The 13665-nt window shown below is 34.5% G+C and overlaps 1 protein-coding gene across 2 annotated transcripts in view; it reads left to right on the top strand.

Moving 5' to 3' along the window:
* The first annotated feature begins 1386 nt into the window (after nucleotides 1–1386).
* Nucleotides 1387–13665, top strand: part of LOC138691923 (zinc finger protein 583-like) — a 37663-nt gene continuing 25384 nt past the window's right edge. For both annotated transcript variants that reach the window (XM_069814559.1, XM_069814557.1), the window contains exons 1-3: nucleotides 1387–1471; nucleotides 4690–4905; nucleotides 11464–11571. In XM_069814559.1, coding sequence (XP_069670660.1) covers nucleotides 11562–11571 — 10 coding nt within the window. In that variant the 5' untranslated portion in view covers nucleotides 1387–1471; nucleotides 4690–4905; nucleotides 11464–11561. The remainder of the gene's footprint in view (nucleotides 1472–4689; nucleotides 4906–11463; nucleotides 11572–13665) is intronic.

The following is a 13665-nucleotide window of genomic DNA, read 5'->3' as shown; positions in this document are numbered from 1 at the left end:
TTAATATTTAGGTTATTAATTCCTTAGAACCGGGTTTTCAGGTAGTTGATGTTGGTAGTAGTTGTAAACAAATGATAAACTACAACATAAACGCTCGATTTGTGCTAATTATTTGGGTAATATAATTCTGATACCTAAAAATCCGTTCCCTATTAAATATCTAAAGTAATGCTAGTATTCAAACGCACATATTATATTCTGTAAATTAGTAAATATAACAATACCTTAGCTGAGAAAAAAAGAATGTGACTTACTGCAGTTCAATAAAAATATTATTCCTGATGTTCATTTCTTTCTAACATCGATTGTTTACAAGAATAAAAATCGATTGTAAGCTGCGGTGCCATATATAAAACACATGACCCTAGGTTTCTTCTCAAGCCGCGTCCCGACTTTGTTTTACAAATCGCACAAGGATTCAGACCTTGATCGTGGTTTAAAAGCCGAGGTTTGGAACCACGATTTAGTCCGTGTTTTAGAAATCGACTCTTTGAGTTCCAAGCTTCTAAATGAGGGGTTATTTATTAAAATCCGTTCAGCCGTTTTCCCGTAATTTCCATTACCAGTTCAAATTATATATATAGATGTTCCACATCAGCTGCTTGTCTATGCTGATGACGTGAATATGTTAGGAGAAAATGCACAAGCTATTAGGGAAAACACGGGAATTTTACTTGAAGAAAGTAAGGAGGTAGGTTTGGAAGTAAACCCCGGAAAGACAAAATATATGATCATGTCTCATGACCAGAAGGTAGTACGAAATGAAAATATAAAAATTGGAAATTTATCCTTTCAAAAGGTAAAAAAATTGGACTCTCACTTTGAGAGAGGAACAGAGGTTAAGAGTGTTTGAGAATAAGGTGCTTAGGAAAATATTTTAGGCTAAGAGGCATTAAGTTACAGAAGAATGGAGAAAGTTACACAACGCAGAACTGAACGCATTGTATTCTTCACCTGACATAATTAGGAACATTAAATGCAGACGTTTGAGATGGACAGGGTATGTAGCACATACGAGTGAATCTAGAAATGCATATATAGAGTTAGTTGAAAGATCTGGGGTAAAGACCTTTGGGGAAGCCAAGGTGTAGATGGGAGGGAGGTGGGATATGATGGTAGGTACTGGATTAATCTTGCTCAGGATAGGGACCGATGGCGGGCTTATGTGACGGTTCCTAAATCCATTTGTAATATTAGCTCTTTCTCAGGGTCATCTTTAATATTATACACTGTTTTCAACCTTTTTTCCCCCTTAAGTAACATTCACAAAAATCTCAATTTCATATTTCCACATACATTACTATATTTTATTATTTGGCCTGTTTCTTCCATTGACCTTTTCTCCTTTCTTTCTGTTATACGGGTATTTCTTTCCTCTTTATTTTCAGGAAGATTCATGTGATGTTGACATAGTGAGGGAGGAGCCCAAGTTTGAAGAAATGGCAAAGAATAGTGAGGTTTCAATTTATAGGTGAGTGTAGAGTGCGACTTGCCACTCAATCTTTCTTCCAGTGCTTGATTAGAATAATTGAAAGGTTGGTACAAAAACCGGACAAGCCCAAAATGTTAATTTTTCAGAAAACGAAAAAACTGTCCCTCATGTTTCTGATACAGTAAAATAATCTCATATATTTTATATAGTATTCTCATGTAGCCACCAACTTTAGTAAAAAGTTTCACTGTTTTCTTTTATATAATTTCTTGAAAAAAAAAAACATTTGGACATATCCACTTTTTATATGTACACTCTTACACAAAAAAAATGACCGGACTCTTGAAGCATAAATTTGTCTAAGTTCCGTTCGGCTGTGCGCCTGATACACAAGACTAAAATCAGAGTAGTAAGGACGAAACCAGCGAGATCCAAGAACATACTCTTATATCGGCAACAACGATTTGAACTGTGTGTGTGTCATAGCTCCGTGGTAAAACTCTGACTTCACACGCAGAAAACCCGGGTTCGTATCCGCCTTCAGATAAGTATATATATTTGTTTCGTTTTATTTTTTTCTCTAGCTAGAAACAAATAATACATTTATTAACGTGCACAGGAGTTTAGATTAGTTCAAAAATTAAACAAAAACATTCAGTAATATCGGAGACTTCTTCCTAATTACCCTTGAATTAAAATAGATGCTCAGTTCTTGGATCTTCTCCCTTCTCCATAAGGTGTATTGATCAGTTACTATAATTTGTATTAGTAGTAGTGGTAGTAGTAGTGGTGGTAGTAGTAGTAGTGGTGGTGGTGGTGGTGGTGGTGGTGGTGCAACAATCAGAATAATTATAATATTCATAGTATTAAAACACAATAATAATAATAATAATAATAATAATGCAACAACCAGAATAATAACAATAATATTCATAGTATTAAAAACACAATAATAATAATAATAATAATAATAATAATAATAATAATAATAATAATAATCATCATCATCATAATATTAATAGTATTGCAAAAAATGAGATGAATAATGTTAAAGACAAAACCAATGCGTTCCTGATATTGGCTACACTCGTAAATAGTGTCGTTACATATCTGCTTTTTTAATAGCTCCATGGTAACAGTCTAGCTTCTAGTGTAGGCGATTCAAGGTCGTGTACCCCGTAGGATGCAGGCGGTTATAGAAGCGGAGGGATTACATACCCAATATTGAATTTTTTTTGTCTATTTTGATTTTTGTTTATTGGTCTCCGAGATGTATTTCTTTATTTTGTTTAATAGAAGGGAAAAGATTATGCTTGTTTATTCTTATCCAAGAAGGGTTTCTTTTACTTAAGGTTTATTTTTGTTTATTTCTATCCGAGAAAATTTCGTTTAGTCTCTTCAAATACAAGAGACAAGGGAAGGGATTGCTATTATGTATCTAACTTGCCCTTTGTAAATATTAACTTTCTGTTAAATATTTCACAATACTGGTTATTATCAGTATACAAGAAGTAAAAAATGAGAATGAAAAAAACAAAGTATAGACTGAGATTCGAACTGAAAACCTTTGCAATACAAGACCACAATGCTACCGACTACGCTATGCGAGAGAGACGATGACCCTTCAAGAAGCATGTTATATTATCATCATATAGTGGTGGCAGTGGAGTGTAGGAAACATTTACGACAGAAGAAATTCGTCCGCGTGTGTATCATGCTCTGACGAATGCACCCGAAGTTTTCCGAATCGGACATAGAATCTGGAGCCCGGTCATTTTTTTTGTCTAAGAGTGTAAACACATTAATTGAGAAAAAGTATGTGACATTACGTTAATTCATATTGTCAACTGGATCAACATACAAAAAAATACTTTATAAGTGTTTTGTTAAATAAAAAACTTAATGTTGGAATGATTTCCTGAACAAGAAAAACAATATTGTTATGTTTATATTTTCTATTTCTAAATTTGTGTCCTTCAGTCTTTGAATAGTTGGGACGTGAGGTGATGAAATGTGTTGTAGTTCCGAAACATAGAAAATGTTAATTTCCAGGACAGAGTGGAATATCAAAGTCTAATCAGTATTAAAAGTACAATGAATGGACAGTAATTATCTGGAATTATCAAGTAACCCATATTATCAAAAAAGTGCTTTCCATACTACATTCCTTAAACAGCGTTCGAAAATTCCTCCCGCTATCGCTCAAGAAAATACTAGTGGAAACACTAGTAATGCCCCACTTCGATTATTGTGATTCTCTACTGACCGACCTCAATGTCAACCAGTCGCAAAGATTACAACGTGTTCATAATTCTTGTGTTCACTTCGTCTGCGATGTCTGTCGCGTTGACCACATTACCCCATCCTTCCAAACTCTAAACTGGCTATGGCTTGACGAACGTAGAAATTTTCATTCTCTTGTTCTCCTTTTCCAAGTCCTTCACACCTCTACACCTACCTACCTTGCCTCCCGTTTCAGCTACCTGTCATCATATCATAATCTCTTCACATGCACGCAAAATAGCCGCATACTAGCCATACCAACACATAAGACATCATCGTATTCATCATCATACACAATCTCGCTCTCGCGCTTGTGGAATACCCTACCCAGTGACATCAGAGACTGTCGGAATTTAGTAGCGTTCAAAAGCAAGCTTATTAAGCATTTTCTTACTGCGTAGAGTAGATTTTATTTTTAATTAGTTAATAAAAAAGAATTTTCTCTCTTCTTAATTTTTACAATGAACTGTCTAGCTTTTATTAGTCTGTTAATTCTTTTAATACTTTGATTTTTATTGTATTTGTAAATTCAATATTAATTGTAATTATAATTGTAATTGTATTCTTTATATTGTAGTTGTAATCCCCTGGTAGAGGGGAAGAGAAGGCCTGATGGCCTTATCTCTACCAGGTTAAATAAATAAATAAATAAAATAATATAAAAGTTCTTTGTAATTGAAAAATCTTTATGCAGCATATTGTATCCTATGAAAGATTCAACAAACTCCCTTAATATTAATTATGATAAAATTATAAATATCAATAGGTATATTAATTACATTTTAACTAAGCATGTAAAATTAAAATATTTCCTCACAACACAGTGAGTGGAAGTTTGCAGTTTGTAGCTCATAACCAGTATTTATGTGTGATTATTCAGTAATATTTATGTTGTTGTGGATGCTTGTGTAAGATGGTTTTAGTACTTTGAGAATAATTGTTTAATTTATTGTTCATCTTATAATTTATCACAGCATTGCAATTATCCGTGACAAGAGGAAGACAGTACACGTCATCACTGTTCCACAAGAGGAGCACGTGTCAATGGTTCGGGATCCCAAAAGTTGTATTTCTTCAGAGATACCTGGCTACCAGACTTCCAGTGGGCACCGTAGATATAAGCACAAGTTGAGAAGGAAAGGCACCTCGAAGACCTACTCTCGCAGGCAGAGTGTCTTACGACCAGCTAGGTATGATATTGTCATCTGTAATATTAATAACAAAAGTTGGGCAACTTCCCTGTCTCTTGTTGTGACACATATGATTTTTAAAACTGCCATAATTTCCATGCCTGCAATACTATCATCTGTGTAACGTTTGGTGTTGTTAGGGCGAGTAGTTTTGAGATTATATTTTTTAAAATGTACTTTATATTGTCAGTTATTCATAGATTTCAAAAAGGCATATGACTCGGTTAAGAGAGAAGTTTTATATGATATTCTTATTGAATTTGGTATTCCCAAGAAACTAGTTCGATTAATTAAAATGCGTCTCAGTGAAACGTACAGCAGAGTCCGTATAGGTCAGTTTCTGTCAGATGCGTTTCCAATTCACTGTGGGCTAAAGCAAGGAGATGCACTATCACCTTTACTTTTTAACTTTGCTCTAGAGTATGCCATTAGGAAAGTCCAGGATAACAGAGAGGGTTTGGAATTGAACGGGTTACATCAGCTGCTTGTCTATGCGGATGACGTGAATGTTAGGAGAAAATCCACAAACGATTAGGGAAAAGACGGGAATTTTACTGGAAGCAAGTAAAGAGAGAGGTTTGGAAGTAAATCCCGAAAAGACAAAGTATATGATTATGTCTCGTGACCAGAATATTGTACGAAATGGAAATATAAAAATTGGAAATTTATCTTTTGAAGAGGTGGAGAAGTTCAAATATCTTGGAGCAACAGTAACAAATATAAATGACACTCGGGAGGAAATTAAACGCAGAATAAATATGGGAAATGCGTGTTATTATTCGGTTGAGAAGCTCTTATCATCCAGTCTGCTGTCCAAAAATCTGAAAGTTAGAATTAGAGTCGGGCAGACTGCCTCATATTATCGCCCGTTCTCGGTTGCGTAATCGCCGCAGTCTCGCCCAGTGCGCGAGTACCTAACGTAGCCAAATGACTCATTGATAGAGAACACGAGACTCTCTTGCTCCCGAGATTACCGATACTAGATCACTCCCGACAGTCTCGGATGTCTATGCGGGACTGTTGTACTGATAAGCAAGCAATATCGCTCGGACCGTGCTCCTATAGGAAGCATTGGCTTATGCATTTCCCGGTTCTTTAAATATATATCATGTCGTAGATCCTATAATACTTAATCAATCGCGCTGTAATTTTTTGGATTGATAGCTCAATGTCTAAGGAAAACATAGGAAAAAAATCGAACTGAAAATATTTTTTGGAAAGTGAGAAAAAAAAAATTAACTTCGATGGAGATTGATGTGTTCAGAACAGACATTTGCAACTTCACCTTTCACCTTTGAAAACTTTTTTGTTTTTCACGTTAGATGGGGGGTCAAAGCGAGAGAAATGTTGAGAAAGGATGGAAATTACTTTTAAAAGTGATGGCCACTCAAAATTTTTACTGGTTCTCGAATAACTGCGAGTTAACCTGTTAGCGCAGGACCCATGACTCAAACGTTTGTTCCGTAAAATTTGTACGGAACCTTTCAACGCATGAAAACTCGTTATTGGACGGATAGTATTAATTGATATTTTAATAAAGATAGTTGAAAATGAGGCTATATAGTCCAAGATGGTTTACACTTTATAGTAATTAGGCTATCTTTTATAGCAACTAAATAAAAAAAATTGTTTGTAACACAATGATATGAAACATGAAAATATTAAAAGCTGGTTCACAATAAACCGAGAACGGAAACGGCAACGAGAACTAGAACGGAAATATTTTTAAAATAAATGTATTTAAAGGTAAGCATTCACAATTAACTATTCTGAATGCTGACATTTAATACTGTACATTTATTTTAACATTATTTCCGTTCTCGTTTCCGTTCCCGGTTTATTGTGAACCAGCCTATACTATAGAAAACTACACTTTCTATTGGTGTGCACGTTATAAATTATTGTTACAGAACAATCATTATCGTATTCTAGCCATGTTACAATATAAAATTATATAGGCCTATATGATTTACAATAATTATCCTATGTTATAGGAACGAGAATAACAAATTAAGAATTAATCAGGTTTCTAATACTTGTACCTAATGATAACTTACAAGACAGTAATAAATAATAACCATCATAATAATCCTGATAATCATAATCTTAATCATCCTAATGATTACGATAATGATGATAACAGTAATACTACTAATAATAATGCTATAATGATAATAATAATAATAATAATAATAATAATAATAATAATAATAATCGCTGTAGAGTAAACGGTTAGCACACCTGACTGTGAAACGATCGGCTTCCGGTTCGAATCTTGGTTGGGACAAGTTAAGACTGGTTCACAATAAACCGAGAACGGAAACGACAACGATAACGGAAATATTGTTAAAATAAATACATTTGAATGTGAGCATTCACAATTAACTTTCACGTTCCCGTTAATCTTCTCGTTAATTGTGAATGTTCACATTTAAATACATTTATTTTAACACTAGCCGTACCCGTGCGCTCCGCTGCACTTATTAGAAATAAGTATAAAGTAATTACATAATTAAAATAGAACATTGGGTCCAGGGAACATTCGTGTTTGATAGAAGAATAAATCGTTTAATATGTTACTTAATTTAAATTGTATTTAAATAATTAAAATGCTATCATTTTGGTCCAGAGACCACTCATTTGGTGCAAATATAACTCGTTTAACATTTTTCTAAATTAGTCTTGAATGCATCCTTTAATAAATCACTCCAAATTAATAGAGTTGATTGTGTAAAAATGTAAAAATTCACGATCTTCTATGCACTACTGCCATAGAACGAATAAATTTATTTTTCTTCCTACTAAAAAATTTAATAGTTTGCACATAGCAGTTACAGAACAACGACGCTACAATCTGAGGCGGGCGGTGGAAATGTATTGTTATTTTAAAACTCTTTTATATCCTTAAATATCAGAGCTATCAAAATTTTGCCTGGAATAAAACTTATCGAAAATCATTTTTGAAGAACCTTCTGTTATGTAACATTTTTCACAAAAATCAATAATAAGCGAGATATTTTGGTTTATTTAATTCAGGCCCCCTTATAACCGCCCTTTTAAATAAAGTATTTTCAATGCTACATAGCCTAAAATCTAAGTTACAACGAACTTAATTTATATTCAAATTTTCACTGAAATCCGTTCAGCCATTATCGCCTTAAATGGTAACTAACATCCAGACAGACAGACAGACAGACTTAAATATCAGTCCTATCAAAATTTTGCCTGGAATAAAACTTATCGGAAATCATTTTTAAAGAAATTTTTGTTATGTAACATTTTTCACAAAAATCAATAATAAGCGAGATATTTCGGTTTATTTACTTCAGGCCCCCTTATAACCCCCCCTTTTAAATAAAGTATTTTGAATGCCATATAGCCTAAAATCTAAGTTACAACGAACTTAATTTATGTTCCAACTTTCATCGAAATCCGTTCAGCCATTATCGCGTGAAAAGGTAACAAACATCCAGACAGACAGACAGACAGACAGACAGACAGACAGACATACAAACAAAAATTTCAAAAAAGCGATTTTCGGTTTCAGGATAATTAATTAATTATATATGTTAGGACCAATTATTTTTGGAAAAGCGAAAATTACCAGAAAAATTTCGCTTACAGATTTATTATTAGTATAGATTATTTCTCGTTGTCGTTTCCGTTCCCGGTTTATTGTGAACCAGCCTTTACCTGGCTGAGGTTTCTCGCCTCAACCCATTGAGAGCAAATTCTGGGTAACTTTCGGCGCTGGACCCTGGACTCATTTCGCTGGCATTATCATCTCATTCAGACGCTAGATAGCTATAGCAGTTGATAAAGCGTCGTAAAGTAACTAATTTAATAATAATAATAATAATAATAATAATAATAATAATAATAATAATAACCCTCTTTTATTCTCTGTTGTTATGATAAAGCAAATATAAATGACACTCAGGAGGAAACGCAGAATAAATATGGGGGGAAATGCCTGTTATTATTCGGTTGAGAAGCTTTTGTCACCCAGCCTGCTCTCAAAAAACTTGAAAGTTAGAATTTATAAAACAGTTACATTACCGGTTGTTCTGTATGGTTGTGAAATTTGGACTCTCACTTTGAGGAACAGAGGTTAAGGGTATTCGAGAATAAGATTCTTAGGAAGATATTTGGGGCTAAGAGGGATGGAGAATGGAGGAAGTTGCACAACGTAGAACTGCACGCATTGTACTACACCTGACATAATTAGGAATATTAAATTCAGAGGTTTGAAATGGGCAGAACATCTAGCACGTATGGGCGAATCCAGAAATGGATATAGAGTGTTAGTTGGATGGCCGGAGGGAAAGGACGTTTGGAGAGGCAGAGACGTAGATGGGAAGATAATATAAAAATGGATATGATGGTAGAGACTGAATTAATCTTGCTCAGGTTAGAGACCGATGGGGGGCTTATGTGAGAGCGGCAATGAACCTCCGGGTTCCTTAAAATGCATTTGTAAGTAATTATGATCAATTTGTGAAAGGATCTACTCTATTTCGTAATTCTGTCCTTCCTCTTGCAAAAGTGTTTCCATTTCACATGCAGCATTTTATCAGTTGGGAAACAAAACTATCTTTTGTCAGAGTCTTTGGTCCTTTATAATATAAATAAGTATTAATTATTTTATTTCGTCCTTACACAGCACAATAATTACCCATGCTGATGAAGATGCCGTTGCATAACAACGAAACATCCAGATGTGAACGCGCAATATAATAATACAGTCGTGTGTTATCCATTACTATAGCGTATACAAAACACTATCGAATGATTAAATATGCAATGTCAACGAAATGCTGATAGCGAGAAAGTATATCATAGCTCCAACCATAACGTGTTATTGTTTTAGACTAGCTTAGGATTAGGTAACGGCTGAAAGTGCTGCATTATTTTGCTTCTCCAGAAAGGCAATAAGTAGTTCATTAAAATAGTGTGACTTCTGTAAGAATGTCGACAATCATAATGTGCTGTATTATTGCATACCACACTGCTGTGCCTTCTTAAATTACTTTATGAACATTAATATTTCAGAAAGAGTCACGAATTGCAGTGATGAGCGGCAATTAAGCCGGCAGTCAGTGTACGCATTTCGTAACGATAAGTCGGCCGTGCGATAACAGGCCGGGACCCGGTATTCCTCGTTCCCGAGAGTGCCAATCTCGAGATTACGATTCTCGGAACTGGCGTTATCGGCCAGCCAGTCTCGCCTACGAGACGAGCGGGAGTAAGAGGCTGTTTGCCCGACTCTAGTTAGAATTTATAAAACAGTTATATTACCAGTTGTTCTGTATGGTTGTGAAACTTGGACTCTCACTTTGAGAGAGGAACATAGGTTAAGGGTCTTTGAGAATAAGGTGCTTAGGAAAATATTTGGGGCTAAGAGGGATGAAGTTACAGGAGAATGGAGAAAGTTACACAACACAGAACTGCACGCATTGTATTCTTCACCTGACATAATCAGGAACATTAAATCCAGACGTTTGAGATGGGCAGGGCATGTAGCACGTATGGGCGAATCCAGAAATGCATATAGAGTGTTAGTTGGGAGGCCGGAGGGAAAAATACCTTTAGGGAGGCCGAGACGTAGATGGGAAGATAATATTAAAATGGATTTGAGGGCTATGGGATATGATGATAGAGACTGGATTAATCTTGCTCAGGATAGGGACCAATGGCGGGCTTATGTGGGGCGGCAATGAACCTCCGGGTTCCTTAAAAGCCAGTAAGTAAGTATACTTTATATTGACGTCACTAAAAATGTTCCTTTCGTGACAGTTATCAGAATTTATATTTCATATTTGTTCAAAAGCTTGAAAGTAGTCATGGGAGTAATAATTAATTAGCTTTTTAAACTCAATCTAAATGGAGAGTTACAATATATATTTTTTTAATTTCATGAATTTACAATTATAGCATATTTTAATCTAACTGCGATATGAATATTCTCAGAAGGAATTTAATATTAATATTTCATACAAATGCTAATTAAATTTTATTTATCATCATTTAATTGACCTCTCTGAGAAGTTTGAGACCAATCTGGCAGTAACTGTTGTGCAAGGAGTTTTTTAATTCAATAAATTGCTTACAATTTTAAAGTGGAGAAAAACAGCGTTAAAAAAAATCTCCCGACTCACTCATGTACCATGTGCCAAATTTGATTATATGGCTAGATCATTAAAACAAAAAAGTGCATTTTCTTAATTTTCCTGCATTATTTCACCATAATGTCCCCTTAAAATCCACTTACGGCATGTTACAGTCATCATGTTATTCAAATGTAATGTTTGCAGAAAGTCTTTCTCATTATTGAGGAGTATGAAAATGCATTTGCGTATCCTCACATGTCAGGAGCCTTTGAAATGCGATGTTTGTGAAGTGTTTCACTTATTCAAATTATCTGAAAATTCATTCACAATTACACACAGGCGAGAAACCATACTTTTCACATATTGTTACCTGTGAAGTGATTCACAGACATTAATCAAACATGTGTTAGCTATGAGGGATGAAATCATGTCAATGGTGTGATTACAGCATACCAGAGAAAAAGAAGCCCAAAACATGTTATGTACCTGACTGCATGAGCTCAAACCGAAAGGACCCAGACTTGACATTCTTCCACTTCCCGAAAGATGTTAAGAGGTATGTAATACTTGTTTACTTGCGGTCTTACTAATGAAAACTCTATATACAGACGTTTAACTGTCTTATACAATGAGTAGCTCGTTTATAAGTCTTGTGTAAATTCCTTACTAATAATCACTACATACATCGTGTATAACAGTATAACTGTTACACAGCTACGTCACAGTTTCGTCATTACTTCGTTACGAAAAGTAATAGAATGTCTGAGGTTCTCTAGTGCATCTGGTAGAGCGCTCTAGTGTGACGTGTTAAGAATCGATAGTACAACTGGCTCTAATCGATTACCACACTATATTTTGGTCAAAGTGTACAAGCTACAGCAATATTATTCTAATTATTCTGTGCTCTTTGGTGTGTTCTTCTGTGGTTACAAGGCAACCATCATCATAAAATGACAGTCGATACGAACAGCTGTTAGAGGGACGGCCATTTTTTCTCTATATAACCCGCTTAAACAAGGGATTTTGTGTATATAACTACTGCAAAGCAATTTCCATTGTATAGTTACAGCCTGTTTATATGTCCATTGCTTATGCATGGTTTATTAGTAAAGTTTTCTGCCTCAACTCTGCATAAGTCTAGTATGAAAACTATACACGGTTTATTAGTAAGACTGTTAATGTATATGTTTGAATCACTTCTGTATTTCGACATACAGAGATTTCTGTTTCTAGATGAACAGTTTTTGCTATGCAAAATGCTAACTAACTTTGAAACATACAATTAGTGATGTCTTCTAGTATTGCCTTACCGAATAAAAGAAGAGAGTGCGATCACTCAACCTAGTAATTGCGACTTGCGAAGAATTTATAAAATTGACATAACAGTCTTCTTTTCAAACAAGTCCTCGTATATATTATAGGTGAGTCATAATTTTGAATGTGACTATAATAATAGATGATTAAAACGAATTATCTGAAGTAGGGTAGGGGTATTGTGATACAAAAATCTATCTCTTGCTGTAATTTTTCTATCAAAATATATACAAATTTGAAAAAAAAAAAAAATAAAATAATTGCTGTGCTACTTTAGACATATACGAAGGATTTGGAGTTAAATTAATTTTTTATTTGTAATAATGAATAGAATTAAAACAAAACCAGTAGGGGAGAGTCGGGTAGTATCGGACATCGGGTAGTATCGGACAGCGCATTTCTTTCATCTACCTCCATATGGTAGTACCTGAATGACATGGTTACGTTTCTCTATGCGACATCACAGAAACGTAACCATGTCAATCAGGTACTATCGTCGTGTGGTAGATGAAAGAAACTCACAGTCCAATATTACCCGATGTCCGATACTACCCGACTCTCCCCTATATCATAATACACAATAGCCTTCTGTGTGGGTGGTGACCCAATGATACTGAAGATACGAATATTGAGGTCTCGCAAAATTTGAATTTGGTCCCAAGAGGAAAACCATAAGGTAGCTGTCCTTAAGAAAAGGGTTGCCCAAAAGGACACAGGATACTCTCAATAAAAAAATAATTCCAATATACAACACAATGTAAAAGTTTTCAATGTAGGTAAGTCAAAATTTACATGATAGTCGAATTTCTCATCACTTCACTCACTGTTCATATAAATAATTTCTTGAGAGTTCATTGTCCATATAAATCATTTCCGAGAATTGGTACTCAACATTTAACCTCAGTAACGGCCACAGTAATTTTTATATTTCTTGAGAGCCTAGCCCCTGATAACCTGGGTTTACTGGTCTTAGACCCGATTGTATAAACCATTTAATCTTAGATCAGAGGTTAAATTGATCCTTGTTTCAGCTGAACTTGGAATTTTGTGTTGTATAAAGTCTAATCTGAGATTAATTTGTCTTAAACTAAAGTCAACTTTGACTGAAGAAATTTCTGCAATTAAGTTAGATGATCCAAGTTCAGTTATTTCTTTTCTGTTTGAAATATACGAGTGACAGATTGTGCAAATAAAATATCCATTATTATTAATATTAATAGATATGGTAGATACATTTATATATATATATTTTTTTTTTTTCAATTTCTTGCCTTAATAAACAAACATTCTTATATTTTATAAGGCTTTATCATGGTCAGTAGTATCAAAACATAAC

The sequence above is a fragment of the Periplaneta americana genome, chromosome 16, assembly GCF_040183065.1.
Source record: "Periplaneta americana isolate PAMFEO1 chromosome 16, P.americana_PAMFEO1_priV1, whole genome shotgun sequence".
NCBI lineage: Eukaryota > Metazoa > Arthropoda > Insecta > Blattodea > Blattidae > Periplaneta > Periplaneta americana.
Note: the sequence above shows the minus strand (reverse complement) of the source record. Positions and strands in the feature narration are given on the sequence as shown.